Source organism: Gobius niger (assembly GCF_951799975.1).
Source record: "Gobius niger genome assembly, chromosome: 24".
NCBI classification, from domain to species: Eukaryota; Metazoa; Chordata; class Actinopteri; order Gobiiformes; family Gobiidae; genus Gobius; species Gobius niger.
Genome location: NC_136875.1, coordinates 762,799 through 786,748, shown reverse-complemented (window position 1 = coordinate 786,748; position 23,950 = coordinate 762,799). Strand labels below are relative to the sequence as shown.

Below are 23,950 nucleotides of genomic sequence, written 5' to 3'. Positions count from 1 at the left end.
AATTATTTTAATTGTCAAAAAGACGTACATTTACGACAGACAACCCCATTTGGCCAATCAGAACATGGGACTGAAGACTTTCAGCCAATCAGTGCGTGAGCTGTGGAAAAGAGGCGGGACCTGCAGCCCTTAGCAACGGTTGCTTGGCTCTTCGGGAGGAGGCGGTCAATTCAAGATGGCGGCGGCGACAGCGAACCATGCCACAAACCTCCGAAAAACTGGGATATTTTGGAAGAATGACGGTACTTTTCACTTTGATAAACTCGTATTTTGTGGTGCAGCATTTAGTTGATAATGTCTCCCTCAATACGTGTCTGTGTGCTAATGTTTTAACGTATTTGGGGCGATATCCTGAGGAGTTTCCGAAGTTGTTAGCGCAATGTTTATGGTCAGATTTCAAACTTTTAGCCCTTGTTACTACTTTATTATTTGTCTTGAACGTTCTAGCAGTAGAAATTATGGAGACAAATAGTTGCTCAACTGATTTTGATCTGTATTGTTTGTGTTGTTTTAGTATCGGATGAAGATCAACATCTGGCTTTTGTTCCTGGTAAGTGTTAAAGCACAGAAAGTAATTCACAGCGCTTTAAAGAGCAAAGAAAAGTACATAAGATTAGTTAATTGTTCGATGTACAGTACTTTAATTTATCTGAATAATCATGGAGCCAGGTTTAAACTTAAGGGTCTAAGTTGTGAGTGAAAGATTCAGGGGGATTTTGATAGATTTTAAATAAACTTATATTGTCAAACGCACACTACATAACATTTTGGATTATACTGTTTGCAGGAATACAAAACCTGCTCCGAATGAGACTGAAACAAACGCGCATTTCTCAACCATCACTGTCTTCATGTTTATGTTCAGGTTCAAACCGTGGAGCTCCTTTCGCCTCTGGTGTCCGGGCCGGGACCAACAGAAGAGGCCCTGGCCGCGGCGGTGAGTCTGCGGTGAAGAGAGCGGTCCGTAAACCGAGCGCCGCGTGGAAGGAGAGCTCGGCGGGCAGCGAGACGGACGTGGTGCCTGTCCCTGCAGCCGCCACCTTCCCCCCGGGGGCACAGGTAACGATCCACCATGTCAAAGGGGAACCTCGTTTTACCAAATATAAATTACTGTATTGAGTAGGGCTGTGATTGTAATGAATGGTGTTATTTCCTACACGAGGTGGTCCGTGAATGCACCATATACCTACGCGAGATGTACTGAGGTATCTTTCGAACAGTTGACTAACAGATGTACAATAAACCACCAGCTCTTGTTCAGTGCGTGTTCGTGGCGTTCTTTAGATGTCAAGGCGACATTACAGTCATGGTATGAAAATTTAACCTCACAGTTATTGTGACCAAAATTGGCACGGTTTTCGGTATATTAGCGGTATTTTTTTTTAAAGTATGTTAAATATGTTCAGAAAGCATTTATACTCTCACACAAATGGGTGATTTCGGAAAATGTCATCAGACAGTAGATCATTGTTTAAAAAAACAAAAAAACAAAAAAATAATCATAATAATGTGGCGAGAGTGAATCTATGCAATCTGCCCCATAATGCATTGTGCCATTTCAATATGGAGGTATCCGCGACACGGCTTAAAGAGTGGGTATTATGCTTTTTTCAGTCCCATAGCACCAGTCTATATCACACTACAATGATGACCAAACCTTCTGTTGGTCTGTAAATGCAGTAATTCAGAATAACTGCCTTGTATAAAATGTCTCTCTCAAAATGGCTGTAGTGAATGTCTTGAAATAGGCCTCTGTCTCTTTAAGAACCTCTGAGCCTTTAGACACGCCCCCTCCACACGCTGTCTGTGGCATCAGTGGGGAGGGGGTTCTGCTGAGGAGCAGTGGTTGGTTACTCGGCTGGTGACCAAAGCTCGGAGGCGTCTCCAGGAGGTGGGGGCGTTCCTAGGAGGACTCAGGCAAACCTATCCCTAAAATGGCCGCCATCAGAGTTTTTACAGATTACTCAGAAATACGTGAATGTGCCAAGGCAACACTTCAGGCATGTTTTTAATGAGGGAGTGACAGAATAACATGATGGAAAGCTTGAAAAAGTCAATTTTGCATAACAGCCCCTCTCTAAATGCTGGCAGTGGGCGCTGCGCAGCTAAAACGCTAACGTTAAAGGACCAGGCCACCATTTTTGCAAACTGACAAATGTTTTTACCTGAGCTTAGACGAGTTGATGTGTACCTGTGTGGTGTGCTCAGTCACACAAAAACACTGTTGTTAGCATTCAGCCTCTCCTCCTCTCCTGTATGGGGTCAAACGGGGGTAAAGTTAGAAGGGACCAAGCTCTTCCACGTTTCCCCTATTTAAATACGGTTACGTGAGTAGTTATACGATCCAAGTATAGTTACACAAAATGAAACATGTCGATTTTCTCAGCAGATAATAGGGATACTTAATTGTAAGGTGTAATAATACTGTAGTAGTAGTATACACCAAGCATACTGACACTGTGGCTGCTAAAATGAAAGGTTCCCAGACACGTGTTCCATTTCTATAAACTTATTTATTTGGCTCAAAACCCAATATCCACATAAGCAGCACCTGGTTACGTGCCTTATATAGGCCCAGAAAGGAAAAAGAGAAATAGTGCCACATAGAGGCAGAGGGTAAAAACAAATCATAAGTGACTCCTACAAATACCCTAGGAGCACTTCGACATCCGCACAGTAAAGTCAAAGTACTCTAAAGGTATTATTATTGAAAAACGGAGGCCTATTCCTTTAACATACCTTGCATTGGCTATAGAGTTGTGGGTGACGGTCACGCAGATGAGTCATGAGGTTCGGAGTATTGCTGCGTTTGAAGTAGCAGACATTGTTTTCTGCATGTTCTGCAAACGGATAACTGTCTTCTGTCACCTGTCCCCTCTGTCACCTGTCCCTTCTGTCACCTGTCCCTTCTGTCACCTGTCCTTTTTTAAAATGCCTAAAATATGCCCAGACTTCGGACATGATTCCAGCTTTGAGAAAGTTTTATGAAGTAAATTATGAAGTGCGCCTGCGCGGCAACTTCAGCAGATGAGACGGTGGCTGGTAAGGCTCACCGCGCGGCAATCCACCGAGATAATACTTTTAAAAATATAACTTAAACGGTAATTGTTTTAGTCAACATTTTTAGCAGGGTTTACCGCCACACCGGTAACTGTGACATCCCTAATTGGGCGTCGGCTTGGAGACAATCTGAACTGTACTGTGTTTGCCCTGTGTTCAGACGGAGAGAGACCGGATCAGTCTGAAAGATCTGTGTCCGGAAGACAAAAAGAGGATCGCCAACCTCATCCAGGAACTGGCCAGGTACAAACACGGGGTCACAGGGTTCAACCACCTGTAGCCACAGGGTCAGAGGTTAGAAAAGCCTGTAACCACAGGGTCAGCGGTTAGAAAAGCCTGTAACCACAGGGTCAGGGGTTAGAAAAGCCTGTAACCACAGGGTCAGAGGTTAGAAAAGCCTGTAACTACAGGGTCAGGGGTTAGAAAAGCCTGTAACCACAGGGTCAGGGGTTAGAAAAGCCTGTAACCACAGGGTCAGAGGTTAGAAAAGCCTGTAACCACAGGGTCAGCGGTTAGAAAAGCCTGTAACCACAGGGTCAGGGGTTAGAAAAGCCTGTAACCACAGGGTCAGAGGTTAGAAAAGCCTGTAACTACAGGGTCAGGGGTTAGAAAAGCCTGTAACCACAGGGTCAGGGGTTAGAAAAGCCTGTAACCACAGGGTCAGAGGTTAGAAAAGCCTGTAACCACAGGGTCAGCGGTTAGAAAAGCCTGTAACCACAGGGTCAGCGGTTAGAAAAGCCTGTAACCACAGGGTCAGGGGTTAGAAAAGCCTGTAACCACAGGGTCAGGGGTTAGAAAAGCCTGTAACTACAGGGTCAGGGGTTAGAAAAGCCTGTAACCACAGGGTCAGGGGTTAGAAAAGCCTGTAACCACAGGGTCAGAGGTTAGAAAAGCCTGTAACCACAGGGTCAGCGGTTAGAAAAGCCTGTAACCACAGGGTCAGCGGTTAGAAAAGCCTGTAACCACAGGGTCAGGGGTTAGAAAAGCCTGTAACCACAGGGTCAGGGGTTAGAAAAGCCTGTAACCACAGGGTCAGGGGTTAGAAAAGCCTGTAACCACAGGGTCAGCGGTTAGAAAAGCCTGTAACCACAGGGTCAGCGGTTAGAAAAGCCTGTAACCACAGGGTCAGGGGTTAGAAAAGCCTGTAACCACAGGGTCAGGGGTTAGAAAAGCCTGTAACCACAGGGTCAGGGGTCAGAAAAGCCTGTAACCACAGGGTCAGCGGTTAGAAAAGCCTGTAACCACAGGGTCAGGGGTTAGAAAAGCCTGTAACCACAGGGTCAGAGGTTAGAAAAGCCTGAAACCACAGGGTCAGAGGTTAGAAAAGCCTGTAACCACAGGGTCAGAGGTTAGAAAAGCCTGTAACCACAGGGTCAGGGGTTAGAAAAGCCTGTAACCACAGGGTCAGGGGTTAGAAAAGCCTGTAACCACAGGGTCAGGGGTTAGAAAAGCCTGTAACCACAGGGTCAGGGGTTAGAAAAGCCTGTAACCACAGGGTCAGGGGTTAGAAAAGCCTGTAACCACAGGGTCAGGGGTTAGAAAAGCCTGTAACCACAGGGTCAGGGGTTAGAAAAGCCTGTAACCACAGGGTCAGGGGTTAGAAAAGCCTGTAACCACAGGGTCAGGGGTTAGAAAAGCCTGAAACCACAGGGTCAGCGGTTAGAAAAGCCTGTAACCACAGGGTCAGGGGTTAGAAAAGCCTGTAACCACAGGGTCAGGGGTTAGAAAAGCCTGTAACCACAGGGTCAGGGGTTAGAAAAGCCTGTAACCACAGGGTCAGGGGTTAGAAAAGCCTGTAACCACAGGGTCAGCGGTTAGAAAAGCCTGTAACCACAGGGTCAGGGGTTAGAAAAGCCTGTAACCACAGGGTCAGGGGTTAGAAAAGCCTGTAACCACAGGGTCAGAGGTTAGAAAAGCCTGTAACCACAGGGTCAGCGGTTAGAAAAGCCTGTAACCACAGGGTCAGGGGTTAGAAAAGCCTGTAACCACAGGGTCAGGGGTTAGAAAAGCCTGTAACCACAGGGTCAGAGGTTAGAAAAGCCTGTAACCACAGGGTCAGCGGTTAGAAAAGCCTGTAACCACAGGGTCAGAGGTTAGAAAAGCCTGTAACCACAGGGTCAGGGGTTAGAAAAGCCTGTAACCACAGGGTCAGAGGTTAGAAAAGCCTGTAACCACAGGGTCAGGGGTTAGAAAAGCCTGTAACCACAGGGTCAGGGGTTAGAAAAGCCTGAAACCACAGGGTCAGGGGTTAGAAAAGCCTGTAACCACAGGGTCAGCAGCTAGAAAAGCCTGTAACCACAGGGTCAGGGGTTAGAAAAGCCTGTAACCACAGGGTCAGGGGTTAGAAAAGCCTGTAACCACAGGGTCAGGGGTTAGAAAAGCCTGAAACCACAGGGTCAGGGGTTAGAAAAGCCTGTAACCACAGGGTCAGGGGTTAGAAAAGCCTGTAACCACAGGGTCAGGGGTTAGAAAAGCCTGTAACCACAGGGTCAGGGGTTAGAAAAGCCTGAAACCACAGGGTCAGGGGTTAGAAAAGCCTGTAACCACAGGGTCAGGGGTTAGAAAAGCCTGAAACCACAGGGTCAGGGGTTAGAAAAGCCTGTAACCACAGGGTCAGGGGTTAGAAAAGCCTGTAACCACAGGGTCAGGGGTTAGAAAAGCCTGTAACCACAGGGTCAGCGCAACATTTTATAACTTTTGATACATACAAATGTCATGTACATGCTTAAACCCTGTTTTGGTGTGGCTAACTGGTAAATTTAGTTTGATGTTTTCATTCCTAAATAAAATCAGACAATGGGGAACTACAACCAGAATCAGAAACCGTGAGCAGGTTCACAAACTAGGAATTTTCTTTGGTGCAAACATGCAACAACTCCTACTGATTTTTTTTAATCATTATTTGCATTGACATTAGACTTCATAATAAATTAGAATGTACTCACAAGTAGGACAACCACCTGGCTGCCGTTTTATGAGTCATTGCTTGGCGTAGATCTGTCTCTGTCTTTCTTTGAAGAGTTTGTGGGAAGTTTCCAGTTCTTTGTACTCGCTGTCCAGGCATTATAACAGATCTATGGGTGAAATCCACTCTTTAGCGATCTCAAAATCAGGATTTTCTTGACAATACTTGCTCACAGCTGTGCTGTCTGCGTTGGTTCTCGGCTGTCAGTGAGACTTCACGATAGAAAAGTTTTTTTTGTTTTTTTTCGATGCATTTGAGGCATTAAAAAGTGTTTTTTGGACATTAAAATGGCATTAAAGCATAACATTTGACTCGCTCCTGGCTGTAAATGCTCCTGTTACACAGAGATGTCATTTTGTCTTTGAGTTCACCAGAGCAGTTCTTTTGGAGTGTTTTCTGCAAATAAGGCCCAGAGATTTCCATTGCACTCTGTGGAGTTGTACTCACTGCGCCCTCTGCTGTCCGTGTTCCAGAGTGAGCGAGGAGAAGGAAGAGACCACTCTGCGTTTCAGGGACGAACAGGGCCACTTCGAGCAGAAGATTCTGGAGCTGGAGGAGCAGAACGTCCTCATCGCCCAGGAACGAGAGAGTATCCTTCACCGACTGATCTTTGTGTTCGCTGAGGGTCAAAACAAGTCAACTTAGGGATTATGTCTGGTTTAGTCCTTAAAGTCTTAGTTTTAATGTCTGAGTAAAAACAGACAATGTTTATTTACGTCATTTTGTCGACTTGGGATCTGACATCACTCCAACGTGGCCGTGTTTCCCACACCTGTCCATTCACAAATGATGACATGTTTGATATCCACGTGACACACGGAACCCCCCGACAACACTCTGTAATCCAAATATGGTCATTTCCTTCGTGGGAGACAGCAGCAGCTAACAAAGGAAGGAATACACACAGGGCGCATGTGGCTAAACTTTAGGACCGTTTTCATTCCACTCTTGAACAATCTGCACTGTAGTCGCTCCTACAGACAGCAGACTTTACAGGCTTTACAGGCTCTTCTCACAGGGATTTTTATAGATCTGATTCCTGACAGAGTTATTGAGCTTTGAACCCAAAAAACAGATACAGATTTTTTTTCTATAATAACTAGTTTATTCAAACCAAAACCCCATGAACTGCTACCTTAACGTGGTGGGGTTGTTTGAGTGCCCGAATGATCCGAGGAGCTATGTTGTCTGGGGCTTTATGCCCCTGGTAGGGTCTCCCATGGCAAACAGGTCCGAGGTGACGGGTCAGACGAAGAGCAATTCAAAAGACTCTTATGGACGTACAATTTACAAGGACCGTGACGTCGCCCGGCATGGCGCAGCCGAGGCCCCACCTTGGAGCCAGACCTGGGGTTGGGGCCCGAACGCGAGCGTCTGGTGGCCGGGCCTCTGCCCACGGGGATGACGTGGGCCCGCACTCCTGTGGACTCACCACCAGCAGAGAGCACCAGGGGTCGGGTGCGAAGAGGACTGGGTGGCAGTCAGAGGCAGGTGCCTCGACGACCTGGTCCACATGCACAGCTTCTGGCGTTCGGGACTTGGAACGTCACTTCGCTGGGGGGGAAGGAGCCTGAACTTGTGCGGGAGGTTGAGAGATACCGACTAGATATAGTCGGGCTCACCTCCACGCACAGCTTGGGTTCCGGATCCCAACTTCTGGAGAGAGGCTGGACTCTCCATTTTTCTGGAGTTGCCCGCGGGGAGAGGCGGCGGGCCGGGGTGGGTTTGCTCATATCCCCCCAGCTCAGCCGTCACGTGTTGGAGTTCACCCCGGTGGACGAGAGGGTCGCGTCCCTACGCCTCTGGGTCGGGGACAGGTCTCTCACCGTTGTCTCGGCCTACGGGCCCAACATCGGTGCAGAGTACCCGGCCTTCTTGGAGTCCCTGGGAGGGGCGCTAGATGGTGCTCCGACTGGGGACCCCATTGTTCTACTGGGGGACTTCAACGCCCACGTGGGTAACGACAGTGAGACCTGGGAGGGAGTGATTGGGAAGAACGGCCTCCCCGATCTGAACCCGAGTGGTGTTCTGTTATTGGACTTCTGTGCTAGTCGCAGTTTGTCCATAACGAACACCATGTTCGAGCACAAGGGTGTCCATAAGTGCACGTGGCACCAGGACACCCTAGGCAGGAGGTCGATGATCGACTTTGTAGTTGTGTCGTCTGACCTCCGGCCGCGTGTCTCGGACACTCGGGTGAAGAGAGGGGCTGAGCTGTCAAGCGATCACCACCTGGTGGTGAGCTGGATCCGCTGGCAGGGGAGGAAGCCGGTCAGACCTGGCAGGCCCAAGCGTGTTGTGAGGGTCTGCTGGGAACGTCTGGCGGATCCCTCTGTCAGTGGGGTCTTCAACTCCCACCTCCGGATGAACTTCACCCAGATTCTGAGGGAGGCTGGGGACATGGAGTCCGAGTGGACCATGTTCTCCTCCTCCATTGTCGATGCGGCTGCGGCGGCAATCCCCGAACCCGGTGGTGGCGCCCGGAAGTAAGAGATGCCGTCAAGCTGAAGAAGGAGTCCTACCTGGCCTTGTTGGCTTGTGGGACTTCGGAGGCAGCTAAGAGATACTGGCAGGCCAAGCGTGCTGCAGCTCGTGCGGTCGCGGAGGCAAAAACTCATGTCTGAGAGGAGTTCGGAGAAGCCATGGAGGACTATCGGTCGACCTCGAAGAGATTCTGGCAAACCACGACTGGGGATGTTGTCAGGCGGTGGAGGGAGTGCTTTGAGGACCTCCGCAATCCCGCCGTCACATCTTCCGATCGGGACGCAGAGGCTGGGGACTCGGAGGTGGGCTCGCCCATCACCGGGGCTGAAGTCACTGAGGTGGTGAGAAAACTCTGAGTACCTTAAGTCTCTGGATGTTGTAGGACTGTCTTGGCTGACACGTCTCTGCAGCATCGCGTGGCGGTCGGGGACAGTGCCCCTGGCAGATCGGGGTGGTGGTCCCTCTCTTTAAGAAGGGGGACCGGAGGGTGTGTTCCAATTACAGAGGAATCACCCTCCTTAGCCTCCCCGGTAAGGTCTATTCCAGGGTGCTGGAGAGGAGGATCCAGCCGATAGTCTAACCTTGGATCCAGGAGGAACAATGCGGTTTTCGTCCTGGTCGTGGCACACTGGACCAGCTCTATACCCTTTATCGGGTGTTGAGGGTTCGTGGGAGTTCGCCCAACCAGTCCACATGTGTTTTGTGGATCTGGAGAAAGCGTTCGACCGCGTCCCTCGTGGTGCCCTGTGGGGGGTGCTCCGGGAGTATGGGGTCCGGGGCCCTCTGCTAAGGGCTGTCCGTTCCCTGTATGAGCAGCAGGAGCTTGGTTCGCATTGCCGGCAATAAGTCAGACCTGTTCCCGGTGCGTGTTGGTCTCCGCCAGGGCTGCCCTTTGTCACCGGTTCTGTTCATTACCTTTATGGATAGAATTTCTAGGCGCAGCCAGGGGCCGGAGGGTGTCCGGTTTGGGAGCCTCAGGATCTCATCTCTGCTGTTTGCAGATGATGTTGTTCTTTTGGCTTCAACGAACCAGGACTTTCAGCTGTTCTGGGGCGGTTTGCAGCCGAGTGTGTAGCGGCCGGGATGAGGATCAGCACCTCCAAATCTGAGGCCATGGTTCTCCACTGGGCATCTCTGCTGAGACTGCTGCCCCCGCGACCCGGCCCCGGATAAAGCGGAAGAAAATGGATGGATGGATGGATGGAAAACCCCTCTGAGCAGATATTTAGAACTAATATTTCATTGATATGTCTACATTTATTATTTCCTTGTTCCCCTACAGCGTCTCTCCTCTTGTTTGGCCCTTAACCCTTTCATTCCCAGATCTCCAGCAGCAGTACAGAGAGTGTCAGGAGCTGCTGGGACTGTACCAGCTCTTCCTCAGGCAGCCGCAGGACTGCACCATCTTACCACAGTCCCTCAGACAGCCGCAGGACTCCGCCATCTTACCACAGTCCCTCAGACAGCCGCAGGACTCCGCCATCTTACCACAGTCCCTCAGACAGCCGCAGGACTCCGCCATCTTACCACAGTCCCTCAGACAGCTGCAGGACTCCGCCATCTTACCACAGTCCCTCAGACAGCCGCAGGACTCCGCCATCTTACCACAGTCCCTCAGACAGCCGCAGGACTGCGCCATTTTACCACAGTCCCTCAGACAGCCGCAGGACTCCGCCATCTTACCACAGTCCCTCAGACAGCCGCAGGACTCCGCCATCTTACCACAGTCCCTCAGACAGCCGCAGGACTCCGCCATCTTACCACAGTCCCTCAGACAGCCGCAGGACTCCGCCATCTTACCACAGTCCCTCAGACAGCCGCAGGACTCCGCCATCTTACCACAGTCCCTCAGACAGCCGCAGGACTCCGCCATCTTACCACAGTCCCTCAGACAGCCGCAGGACTCCGCCATCTTACCACAGTCCCTCAGACAAAGGCAGGAGAGCCTGGACTCCCACTGGACTCATCAAAGCCAGGTATGAAAACCGATTAAAGAGCCATCAAAAGTGATAATTTAGCGCCTATTTCAACTTCATTCCAAGTATGCCTTTGATAGATGAACATAGAAAGCCTACAGAATTAAACCAACAATAGAAAACTGCTTGGGCCTATGCTAGAAATATATGTATTGTTGTAATGTCCTCTCAGCCTTCTGTAGTCAGGCTATTGGTTTATAGATCCACTGTGTTCAAAATTATTATGTGAATTATTTGATGAAATGATTTCTAAGGGTTTTTTTCAGCATTAGGAGATCATATTTACTGAAATCAAAAGCCGTTTCAATCAAAAGTCAAGTTATATTTTTACATACGACCCATTATTTGATAGCAGCTTCAAAATGTTTGCATTGTAAGTTTTTTTAGGAGAGTTTCTGCTTGGATTTGTTAACAGGATGTCAGAATAGCCTCCCAGAGTCTGGAAGACTTTGTGTCATCAAAATGTGAATTTTATGCTTTGAATCTTTTTCACAATGAAATAACATGTTTGAAGTTATAGGACCAAAAAAAAATCAGCCATTGATTAATCATTACAAATTGTTCTGTTTTAAATTAAACTTTTAAATTTCACTTTTAAATATTCATTGTATTATTTTTCAACACATCCAATTCAGCAGTCTACATTCAGAGTGTAAAATTTGCAATAACAAAATTCAAATACATAAATTCACCCTTTAAAATATTCAATGTAAAAAGTATTCAACAGTTGAAATCCAGACTGAAATTTGTACTGAAAACATTGACATAGAACATCCAGGCCTGAGCAATCGATCCTGGATGACTGAGGGCCGAGACGCAGGATGCTTCCTATTGGTTTGTGTCTTTAGTGGGGCGGGACTTATAGATGAGGAAACGGGAGTTGACGAGTCAAATCTAAGAATTTTGATTGGTCCCTTGCACTGTTTGCTGATGAACCAGAATTTGGCTCAACTCACTCTGGATCAATTGCTCAGGCCTTGGTGTCCAGGATGTTGGCTCTGAATTTCTACTGTTTGATGGATGATGATGAATATTGATTATTTTAGGGGTGATTTTTTTTCCCATTTGAATATTTTTCTACGGCAACATTTTCACTCTAAATTTAGACTGTTGAATTTGAAGTACATGAATTGAAAACAATACAACTAATATATTAAATGTGGATTTGTCATTTAGAATTTTAAACAATGAATTATGTGTTGAATATTCAGTGTCTGAAATTCAAGGACAAAAAAATATTCATCAACATGTTATTTCAGTGTTTAAGTTTTGAGAATGCTCCAAAGGTTCTCAATAGGGTTGAGGTCAGGGGAGGAGGGGGTCCACATCATGAGTTTCTCTCCTTTTATGCCCATAGCAGCCAGTGATGCAGAGGTTTTCTCTACAGTATGACATGGTGCGTTGTCATGATGACGATGATCTTGTTGGGAAAACACAGCTCTTCTTTTTGTGCCGTGGAAGACTGTGGTCAGTCAGAAACTCCACATATTTTTCGGAGGTCATTTTCACACCTTCAGGGAGGGGGGGTCATTGTGGCTTTATCTGCACAAACCCGAGTGTGTCTGAATCATCCACAATTAACAAGAGGATGATTACGCTTGATCTTTCGTGAAATATCAATGGTGTTCATACCTAGACCAAGGCATTCAACTATTTCACGCTTTTCATCAGCAGAGAGATCCTTTTTCTTTCCCTTGTTGCTTGAAAATGGTGGTCTGCTTAATTATTTGGTACGTCCTTTTTTTCATTCGTTTTTCCCATAACTGGGCTTAACCTGACAACTAATCATCACAGGCGTCTGAGATTGATGTGAGTGATTCAGAGAGCCCTGAGCCCTTTTAGATCGTTAATTAACAGCACAACTTTCTTTCATTGTTTTACCAGATGTCAGTCTCATAACAGACATGATGCTACTGTGTTTGATCGGGAATGAAACACATTGTCCTGAGAAAAAAGGAAGACAAAGTCGGGACAAACCATGGAACAAATGTGAATTTTGATGCTGCCCTTACAAAATGAAAGCCTTTCCATTTCCAACATTAGAGACAGCTTTACTGTGAAAATGTAGCTTCTGTTTTTTTATTAAGGTTCTAGAATGTGATGATGTCACAGGACTGAGTGGGGGCAGGAGCCTGTTTTTCCTATTAACTGCATTACACTTTCGTATTTAAAATGAAAACTTATGAATTACAAATATCATTAATATCAGTCATGGCTCCATGATCTCTCTGTACAAAACCAAAAATCTCCTAAAAAACAATTTCACCTTTATATAATATTATAGGCCTTGAGAACGCTGTGATGTCACCTGAAACCCAGCAAACAAACGAAAATGCATTCAGGTGTTGGGTTAGTGGGCCGACCTGAGCAGCATGTTTTTGGAGGTCAGGGAAACCGTAGCACTGTCTTTTGTCTCCTCTGAAACGGTGCACCGCCCCCTGGGTTTGTCCCTGTTTCAGAGCGTGGTGTCCTGCACTGGTGAGCTCCTTCCTCTTCCTCCTGCTGCTCCCTCCGCTCTTTCACCATTTTCTGGGAAGCGCTTAGTGCTTTAATTTTTTAACCGCATGCTCCCGTCATCTAATAAATAATAATACAAAAGATTTGAAATGAAACAACCAACCTTTAATTTTGATTTTACATCCGAATCATGTGAACGGTGTTGGATTTACAAGCCTTTTTATCTGTGTCTCCCACTTTTTAAGGGACCAAAAGTAATGGGCCAAAGTAACAATTATGAATCAAACTTTTTCCTTTTTAATATTTGGTTGCAAGTCTTTTGCAGTGAATTACAGCCTGAAGTCTAGAAGGCACAGACGTTGCCCGGGTTCCATCCCTGGTGACGCTCTGCCAGGCCTCTGCTGCAAATGTCTTCAGTTCCTGATGTTCTTGGGGCATTTTCCCCTCCAGCAAGTGAAATGCAGCTCAAATGGATTCATGTCAGGTGATTGACTTGGCCATTGAATAACATTCAGCCTTAAAAAGCTTTGGCAGTAGCTTTGGGTCATTGTCCATCTGCACTGTGAAGCGGCGTCCAAGCATTTGGCTGAATATGAGCTCATAATATTGCCTGAAGCACTTCAGAATTCATCCTGCTGCTTTTGTCAACAGTCACATCATCAATAAATACAAGTGAACCAGTTCCATTGGCCCAGACACGCCCACGCCATGATGCTGCACCACCATGTTTCTTTCTCCATACTTTTCTCTTCCCATCACTCTGGTACAAGTTGATCTTTGTCTCATCTGTCCTAGGATCATGTTTCAGAACTGTAAAGGCTTTTTTAGATGTTATTTGGCAAACTAAGCAGCCTCCTGTTTATGAGGCTCACCAGTGGTTTACACCTTGTGGTTAATGGTCTGTATTTTCTCTGGTGAAGCCTCCTCTTGATTGTTCACTTTAACACACATCCACCACCTCCTGGAGAGTGTTTTTGATCTGACATGCTGTTGTGAAGGGTTTTTCTTCACCAGGAAAAGAATTCTTTGGTCATCCACCACATTTGTCTTCCAGGTCTTTTAGTGTTGCTCAGCTCATGCAGCACAGTGGAGGCGTCACAGGAGGAGCTTCAGAAGTACTGGTTCCTCAAGTTCTTGCCTTAGGGCGCCAAATTGGCGAGGGCTGGCCCTGACTGAACCTCACTAAAACACAGCAAAGATGTACAAAAGTATCAAGTAAAACAATGCAGAGCACAGACGTCACAAATGCAATTTGCAGAAAAAGGCAAAAAACGCCACTGCACCAGGAGAGAGGGAAGTTGTGTTTTTTTTAGATTTTAAAGACACACTGTGTAACATTTTGGATTATACTGCTGCGACACAGAAATTGCTATTTTTGCAGTGGGTAATCAAAGAATAGATACAGACGACATCTCGTCATAGAAGGGGGCGTGGCTTCGCCGAGGGGGAAAATAGAATCTTTAAAGAAACACAATTTCCTCTTTTTAGCCATTTTCTGGTGGAATATCAACTTATTTATCACACATAAATAAAGTCAAGTGTAAATCGGGTCCATATGGATATTTTCTCACAGCAGATTGTTCAGTAGAAGTGAAAAAACGGCAGTTGTAGCAAGCGCTAGCTAACCGTTAGCATTAGCCCGTTGCTAACATGTAGCATCAAGTTAGCATTCTCCGTTATTCATGTAATTCTGGGCTGTTGAACCACTTTGCTCCTCCCCATGTTTTTGCATCATTATTTAGTAGAAAACTATATTCACAATTCAGCGATTGTTACAGTCGTTTTTGAATAATTAGAGAAAATTTACATTTTTTCAAAATTGTTTCCCCCCTTAACTGTTTTCAAAAATGACCATATATGGGTGATTCCAGAGATGCCGTCTGTATCTATAGATTTGGATGAGAACCTAACCTGTTCAAATTTGGTCAACATCTCCATGGAGACGAGCTGGAGACGTCCCACTCCTGTTACAGTTACAGTCATGTCTTAGAGAGATTAGCCAATCACAGCAAAGACTCATGTTTGTTTGTACATTTATGAAAATATCTGTCATCAAAGAAATGCTTTTATTTAAATTTTATGTATTGGGTAAAATTTGACGCGGCGTGGCTTTTCATAAGTGTGGTGTTCCTCCATCCTTTGAGGTCAGCTTGTGTGTGTGTGTCCTGTTTGTTCCCTCACAGTTCCCTCACGGCGCCTCATCGCTGTTTGACGGCTCCTACCTTGGCCTTGCTCCTCCTCAGCAACTCCGCCCACAGCCTCCCACAGCCCCGCCCACCCAGCCCTCGCTCCAGAGCGGCCCCTGCGCCTCCTGTTCAGCGGTTCACAGGTCAAACACTTAATTTACACGCTCTATAAACTATATAACGTATTAAAACCTGTGCTGTAGATTACTGACATGAGTATGAGAAAAAATGTACTGCACGTTTTATGTCATTTTAGGTTTTATATTGAAAACTCTAAATAATTGACAGAGCCAGGTGTAAATGTGGTTCTTTGCTGTAAAGCGCTTTGGGCCTGATCGAGCGCCATTGACCATCCTCCAGGTCAGAGCTCAGGAGTCCAGTGCCCTCTTCCTCTACATCACCAGAGCAGAGGAGGAGGAGGAGCAGTCCTGCCGTCCGAGCTGAGGACTGGGAGCAGAGGAGGAGCCAGCTGCTGGTGCAGAAGAAGCAGCTGCAGCAGGAGCGAGAGCGGCTGCAGAGGCGGCTGAGCGACCAGGAGCAGAGGATGAGCAGGCAGCAGGGTCTCCACAGCAATGGGTACAAACAATGTTCAGTCCTAGTTTTAGTCTCAGTCATGTTTTCTCTGTCTAAAACTGTGACTAAAATCTGCAGATGTTTCAGTTGACTCCTAAAAGGTTTGGTAAGGGTGGAATAAGAGACTAAAACATGTTTGAAAGAGCCTCGTATCATTTCAATTGGCTGCCAGATGAACAGGTCTGTGCTCTGTTTGGTCATGTGCACTCATTAAAGGTGCAATATGCAACTTTTTATGTAGAAAAAACAAGTTGATATTTGTGACCCAGCATGAGTGGTCAGCATGGCGCCTTTACTTCCCATCACAGTGGTCTCTAGGACAATACAGGATCGGGTTGTTTGGAAGGTCTTCACTCCTGACCACAAAGGAGTTTCTGTTGGGTTTCCTCCCACCAGAAAACCTGAAAAACAATTGATCCTGGAGCGTTGTAGAGACCACCCTTATCGAAAGCAAATGCGCCATGCTGACCTGTCACTGTCACTACAAGGTCAAATACACACACATTCTTTTTTTTCTCATAAAAAGTTGCATAATGCACCTTTAACACCAATAAACCATTCAAAGAGTCATATTTCTGTGCGTCAAAATGAGATGTGACCTGCTGCTGTAAACCCTGGATTATGTGGAGCACTCTAGCACTCGCACTTCCTCTGTTCTTGTGGTTTATTGCAGATGTGCTCAGACGGAGCTCTCATCTCACACTCCGGCTGGAGCTGCAGAGACACCAGGTCCATCAGTCCACAGGTAAAGTGGAAAACGGGCTCAGTTTTTACTTTAGTGTCTGCTTCATCTAGTTCCTGACAGATTTATTGAGCTTAGAACCCAAAGGATATTTTTACAGTTTTTTTTTTTTTCACTAACAACTAGTTTATTCAATTTTTCTGGCCATTCTTGCATAACATTCTTGCATACATGCATAAAATGCCTTAAATATATGAAAAATCTACAGCTTAAGTGTCAAAGTGATATCTCTACATTTCTTTATTTTCTTTTTCCCCTTTTCAGAGAGCTCAGACACTCAGAGCAGAGAGTTGCCGCCGAGAGGCCGGTTCCAGAGCTCCGCCGCAGCAGCAAAGGTGAGCCCCCCCCTCAGAACACCTGCCCAACGTTCTTTTTTCTGTGTTTGATCTGTCACACTGACCTTTAGACGACACGAGCCGCTGCAAGCGAGACGCAGGAACCTCCACACATCCTTCTCCAGACATTCACCAGCCCAGTGCCGCTGCCAGCCCCGAACCCCGCCCCGAGCCCCGCCCCGAGCCCCGCCCCGAGTCCCGCCCAGAGCCCCGCCCCGAGTCCAGGTGAGACAGCAAGGGCGGCTTAAGTTAACATGACATTCTTCAGTCTTTTGAGCTTTTAACAACTTTTGTGACTTTTTTGTTCATTCACACAGTTTGGGGTGAAATCTAGAGGCCAATCCATAAATCGGGCCGGTGTATAGGTATTTTATTTGATCACTGCGGCTTGCAACAGCATGCTAAAGCTAGAAGGGGCATGCTAATGCAAGCAGCAACTAATTAAGGCTGGGACTGAAACTAAGAATGAAATAACTAAAGTTGTATTATTTTAGTTCATGAAATTTGGTTAAAGAATAAAGATTTTTTATTAGTCGATTAATTTGTCAATGAATTGAAATGATGATTCTCTCATCCTTGTTGTACAGCGGAGGGTGGGGAGAGACGCTTGGAAGCACAGGGAAGAGATTCATTGTCATCGTCACAGAGAACAACGAAATCATGTTTAGAGCATCAACACTGTCATAGTTTGATGTAAAGTGCCACATAAACCCCCAAATACCCCCAGTGCAGTGTTAGCTCATACTGACATCAGTGCAACATATTAATACAGTTATCACAGTGTCGGGCAAGTCATTGTAAAGGACATACTGTCAGATGGAGGCAGTAAAATAGTGCAACAATGCAAAGTCCAGGTCAGAGCTATTGTTCCGGTGGATGTGGTTATTGTCCATGGGAGGGAGGCAGAGAGGACTGGAGGGCAGTGTTCAGCAGTCTCACAGCATGGGGACAGTCTGGATTTCTGGGCCTGTATAGACCTGCACCTCCTACCTGAAGGCAGCAGGTGGAACAGGTGGAACAGGCACTCTCCTCAAACATTATGTGTTGTAGATGGTGTGATGCAGTATGGGAGAGTAGTCCCGATGATTTCCCCACTCGCTGGAGAGCCTGCTGGTCTGTAGTTCAGCTGCTGAACCACACTAGGAATCCGTATGTCAGACGCTGCTGATGGCACAGCTGTAAAAGTTCATCATCAGAGGTCTGGAGATGTGGCTACTCCTCAACTTCTTTAAGTAGTAGAGGCGCTGTTGGGCCTTCCCCACCGCTGAGGCAATATGAGTGCCCCAGGATCGGTCCTCTGCTATCGTCACCCCCAGGAATTTATAACCGCTCCACCATCTCCGAGCCCATAAACCCAGTGAAGGGAAAAACTACTGAAGGACATTCACCATTAAGCAGACCATCATTTTCAAGCAATATAGGAAAGAAAAATGATCTCTGGTCAGCGGTTTGGATTAGGGTGGGGTGGAGGAGCACGAAAGAAACATCCGGAAGGACAGTTTGTCTAAATGTGTCAGGAGCCGTGACGATATTCAAACAACATATTAAATACTAAATAAAACATGTGCGTTTCAGGCTGGACCTGTCTTTGTCCCAGATACTGGGGATCTTCAGTCCCGTCTGTCCAAGTACCAAACAGAAGAGCGCCACCTACAGAGAGAAAACTGCACCTCGCCCGTCTGGCCCCACCCCTCGCTCCTTCAGAAAGCCCGCCCCTCAGGACTATGAGGAGAGCCGTATCCTGGAGGACATTTTCTTCATCTGCTGAGACGGCACTTCATGAACTGAACTAGCATTTTTTACACAGATTATATAGACAGACAGATTATATTTACTCTTTTGTAAACGTCTCCCACTTTTCCACTAAGACACTGTTTACACAAAACAACTTCTGTTATTAAGGCTTTGGACCCAATCACCCCAGACCACAGAATATTTGTGTAACTCCTGAGCCCGCATTGTCTTTACATGATTTTTGAAGCTTTTAAAGAGCAAATAAAGAACAAACCGAGTGTTTTGCTGATAAACTGTATGAAGTTTTTAGAGTATTGTATTGACATTTATGGTCATTTTAGTGTGAGCTGGTGTATTTCCTTTTAACAGACCATCACAGAGCAGCTGTGTTTGAACTGACATTAGATCACACACAGGTAGACTATTTAGTCATTAGGTCAACATGTGATCATTCAGAAATCATCAGGAAACTTCTGAAGGCAATTAGTTACACTAAAATGTTATTTATTTAAAAAAAAAGGTTAAAATCATGTATAAACTTCACGATTGGGTGTCACTTAGTGTGGGTCTTTCACAGAAAATTTCAATTATATATATGTTTGTGGTCCATAGCGTGGCAAAATGTTAAAGTTAAAGTTAATGCAGCCCACTGCATGTTAAGTGATGATGTCATCACTTCACTTCCGGGTTCAGGAGCTTTAGCCCTCCTCACTGTAGTGGGATTTATCTGATCGTAACCTGCAGTAGAGCCGACTATAGGCTCTTTTTAAACATCTGATGAAATATTACATTTACTCTGGAGTTTCTTTAGTGATGCTTTTCTGACATCAATTATCAAATACATTTTTCCCACACACAATGAAGACTTATTTTAAATATTAAAGTATCTCCATTTTGCCTGAAGAAATTGTGTGCTATATTTTACTAATTTGGTGTAAAACAGTTCACCTTTTATCTATTATTTCATCAGGAGGTAAAGAAAAGTTGTGCTTTTGTCTGTATCAATGGAACTCTCAATAGTTTGGACCTGGAAGTAGCTTATTATTGTGTGTGATGTCACACTTCAAAAACAGTCTAAAAGCGTGTGAGTACTGCCCCCTCATGGCTAGAACTTAAACCACAATCTCCCCATATCTCTTTTTAGCTACGGATCAGCACTTCCTTTGTATTGACACTTCCGGTAGAGCGCGGAGAACAAGGGAAAATGTTGGCCGTTAAAATGTGATGTGTAGAGACAGATTTGTGTGAAATGTACTACGTTCATTTGCACTAACAAGTCCACACTGCACAGTATCTGCGAGGCCTAAAAACGCCTTGTTTTCGTGTAGTAAAAGATTTTATCTGGACTTCTCCAGTCCCATGTAAACTAATAGGAGAGATGGGGGGGGGGGGGGGGAGAAGGATATCTATGGTTTAAAAGAAAAATAGTAACTAGTCAGCTCTGTGCTAAAACTTTATAAACTACCATTTCATTTTTGGAACAGTCAGTGCTAAATATGAATGGGACTTTGACTTCCGGATCCCGGCAAAGAACCGGAAGTGGGCGGGGTCTGAGCTCTTTAAGAGTCCGTCATAACGTCTAAGCAAGCACACCTCTTCCCGCTCTAGGTAAGAAAGGTGGTCTGGTCAGATACTGTTGTGGAAAACAAATGACCTCCCAATTCCCAATGGGTAACACGTGAAATCAGAAGAACCGCAACCAGTCCAGTCGAAGAAGAGCCAATGCAGAATTCCTCAAATGGTCAGAACATAATCCTTATTTTGTCAGAAATATATCCATCCCGGATCATCTTGTGCATTCTTCATTGCCCCTTTAAGTTGTTTAAGCATAATCCATCATTTTGTCAGAGCGATGCATGTCCCTGGCCCATTCAGAGGGAGCTCTCCGAGTGCTCGGACCGTGCCCTTATGTAGACGCTCCTCTGATCTATGACTTACACTACTGTAAGGGATGTTTCCTCATGCGCCAGAAACATTGTGGGAAAGTCCCAACTTCTTACCACCTGGGCTGTTTTCAGGCCAGCAGCCGCGGCGGCACGAGGAAAAAGTATGTGAACGCCTAATTTGCTCATAAAATGTGTTCTGATCTTTATTAAAATAAGAATGAGTAAACAGCGTCTGCTTTAACTACTACCACCCATACATTTACATTTTATTTACTTTCATTGACCAAAACATGTAAACATTCACAGGACAGGGAGGAAAAAATAAGAGGAATGGTCCAAGATTGTGATGGTTGTGAGCGTCTGATCTGCAACTACAGGAAAGCAGTTACTGCTGCAGAAGAAGGATCAGCAGAGATTTATGACAGGGGTTCACTTACTTATTCACATGCTGTTGTGAATTCATTTATTTCTAATTTCTATTGACGTTGTCCAGGCCCTGAGGAAACAAAACAGCCCCACACCATGACTCTCCTGCTCCAGACCTCACAGTGAGGAGAGGGGTTTGATGTTGGTGCTGTTCCATTTGTCCCCCTCACATGACGTTGTGTGTTCCTCAAAGTTGAATAGTTTGGGAGGAACGTACGTCACAATGTTCATTTACTTTCTCCTCTGTCCTGTCACATCGCTGTACCCAGGCGCTGCTGTCCACACACCCCTGAGATAAGGGACGCAGATGCAGAGATTATTGCACGTAGTATTGCACATGTTACTTCACAGTCTTATACAGTCTGACAGCACAGGGGATGAAGGACCTGCTCCTTCTTACACTGAGTCTGCCACTGAAAGAGCTGCTCAGCGCCTCTACAGTCCCGTGCAGTGGGGGACGTGTGAAGAGGAGGGAGCATCAGCTGTCCCCCTGGCACTCTGTACAAATCCGGAGATGTTCTGAAGAAGAAGAAGAAGAAGAAGAAGAAGTTTATTTATACAGCGCCTTTCACAGACATGTTCACAAAGCGCTTTACATGAGACAATTACATTCACTCCACACTCGCTGGTGGAAACTACGTCTGCAGCTTCAGTTTCCCCTGGGGGAGACTGACAGAAGCACACGTCTACGGTCCCTCTGACACCACCATACATTCACTCACACACATCAGTCATCCTGGCCTATTGTACATGTTTTTCGTGGTAGGGGAAACCAGAGTACCCGGAGGAAACCTTTAGTCCTCTCCATATGTCCCGAGCATTGCCCTGCTCCAGCTTCTGCTCCAGCTTCTGCTCCAGCTTCTGCTCCAGCTTCTGCTCCAGCTTCTGCTCCAGCTTCTGCTCCAGCTTCTGCTCCAGCTTCTGCTCCAGCTTCTGCTACAACTTCTGCTCCAGCTACTGCTCCAGCTTCTGCTCCGGCTTCTGCTCCAGCTTCTGCTCCAGCTTCTCCCCATGTTTCTTCTTGGTCTTCCTGATCCTCCACTGGAGCTCGTGCTGCAAAGTCCAGAAATCCCTCTGGATCGATCATACACATCATTAAGTCCAGCCTTGGAGTTATTAATACATACAGAGACAAGGAAGAGTAATCAAATACATTATGTCGTTTGCAATAACTGTTTGCAGTTTATATTACAAAAAATATTAAATTCTACAGGAGAAATAAAGAAATATTACAAGTTTAATGAAATGGTAAACAAACATCTCATACATACATGTATAATTACACGTAGTGTCTTATTTCGACATGTTTTTATTATCTTCTGCTGCTCTAACGATGCACTGGAGGCTCCTTCAGCAGGAGGCAGTGCTGGAGCCACACCGTGATGGAGCTGGTCAGGATGCTCTATAGTCCCTCTGTAGAAGAACCTCACAGTGATGGAGCTGGTCAGGATGCTCTCTATAGTCCCTCTGTAGAAGAACCACACAGTGATGGAGCTGGTCAGGATGCTCTCTATAGTCCCTCTGTAGAAGAACCTCACAGTGATGGAGCTGCTCAGGATGCTCTCTATAGTCCCTCTGTAGAAGAACCTCACAGTGATGGAGCGGGTCAGGATGCTCTCTATAGTCCCTCTGTAGAAGAACCACACAGTGATGGAGCGGGTCAGGATGCTCTCTATAGTCCCTCTGTAGAAGAACCTCACAGTGATAGAGCTGGTCAGGGTGCTCTCTATAGTTCCTCTGTAGAAGAACCACACAGTGATGGAGCTGGTCAGGATGCTCTCTATAGTCCCTCTGTAGAAGAACCTCACAGTGATAGAGCTGGTCAGGGTGCTCTCTATAGTTCCTCTGTAGAAGAACCTCACAGTGATGGAGCTGGTCAGGATGCTCTCTATAGTCCCTCTGTAGAAGAACCACACAGTGATGGAGCTGGTCAGGATGCTCTCTATAGTCCCTCTGTAGAAGAACCACACAGTGATGGAGCTGGTCAGGATGCTCTCTATAGTCCCTCTGTAGAAGAACCTCACAGTGATAGAGCTGGTCAGGGTGCTCTCTATAGTTCCTCTGTAGAAGAACCACACAGTGATGGAGCTGGTCAGGATGCTCTCTATAGTCCCTCTGTAGAAGAACCACACAGTGATGGAGCTGGTCAGGATGCTCTCTATAGTCCCTCTGTAGAAGAACCACACAGTGATGGAGCTGGTCAGGATGCTCTCTATAGTCCCTCTGTAGAAGAACCTCACAGTGATAGAGCTGGTCAGGGTGCTCTCTATAGTCCCTCTGTAGAAGAACCACACAGTGATGGAGCTGGTCAGGATGTCAACCAACCCCACTTTATGACAACCTTTTAGGGATTGAATATTTTCCAAACGATTGAAAACAGACGAAAGAGCAGAAGAATCAGTGCATCTTTAAGGTTATGGAGGAGTGTGTGGTGTTGACAAGTGACGGCTTCCGTCTCCTGGTGCGTGATTGGACCGATGTCGGTCAAATGGTGAAATGATTGGCTGTGAGCCGCCGCCCAGACGGTTCTTCATACGACCCTTCATACGCTGACTACAAACCAAAGTCACCAATACAACACGACCAAACAGCTACTGGCTCCCAGCTGTGGAATACAATGAATGGGTTTGGGGTGACTGGGGTAAATGCCTGAAAAGATTTTTGGGGGAAAAAATCATAATTATAACTTTAAAAATGCTTTCATTTTATAAAATCCGTTTTGGTTTCACTGGGTCAAATACCCTGTTACTGAAAAACAATGTGTTGAAACTGTTTTGACTTTTCATGTATCATGAATGGATAAAAAAGTAGCAAAAAGTACAGCTGTTTTAAGCAAGGCAAAGCATGTCTTAAATTCCAGGGCTTTACAAACACTTTATTTTTCTCTTCTCTCGCCTTACATGACATATTGTGCTGAAATGTGGGTTAATAATTATAAAACTACTTTACAACCAATATTCATCCTTCAAAAAAGAGCAAAAAGAACAATTCATAACGCATTTTTGTAACTTTTTTTTGTTTGTCATTTTTTGGTCCATTTTTTATCACATTTTTGTCACTTTTTCATCGATTTTTTGGCACTTTTTTGTCACATCATCATTGTTTTCGTCTCAGTTTTGTTGCTAT

General features: G+C 45.9%; 1 protein-coding gene across 1 annotated transcript; it reads left to right on the top strand.

Annotated features, from left to right (window-relative positions):
- The first annotated feature begins 167 nt into the window (after positions 1 to 167).
- Positions 168 to 18,558, top strand: kiaa1328 (KIAA1328 ortholog). Its single transcript, XM_079582414.1, has 12 exons — positions 168 to 242; positions 515 to 550; positions 866 to 1,059; positions 3,221 to 3,303; positions 6,499 to 6,614; positions 9,833 to 10,485; positions 15,126 to 15,271; positions 15,489 to 15,704; positions 16,375 to 16,446; positions 16,708 to 16,778; positions 16,850 to 17,003; positions 18,354 to 18,558. Exons 1-12 carry the CDS (start codon positions 176 to 178, stop codon positions 18,544 to 18,546), a joined length of 2,001 nt encoding a protein of 666 aa, XP_079438540.1. The 5' UTR covers positions 168 to 175; the 3' UTR covers positions 18,547 to 18,558.
- Positions 18,559 to 23,950: the final 5,392 nt, after the last annotated feature.

Excerpts from the sequence above, each read along its gene's own strand:
- kiaa1328 (XM_079582414.1), top strand. The coding sequence starts at position 176 with ATGGCGGCGGCGACAGCGAACCATGCCACAAACCTCCGAAAAACTGGG. Across the intron at positions 10,486-15,125 it reads ACTGGACTCATCAAAGCCAG|TTCCCTCACGGCGCCTCATC; the intron begins GTATGAAAACCG and ends GTTCCCTCACAG. Across the intron at positions 16,447-16,707 it reads CCAGGTCCATCAGTCCACAG|AGAGCTCAGACACTCAGAGC; the intron begins GTAAAGTGGAAA and ends TCCCCTTTTCAG.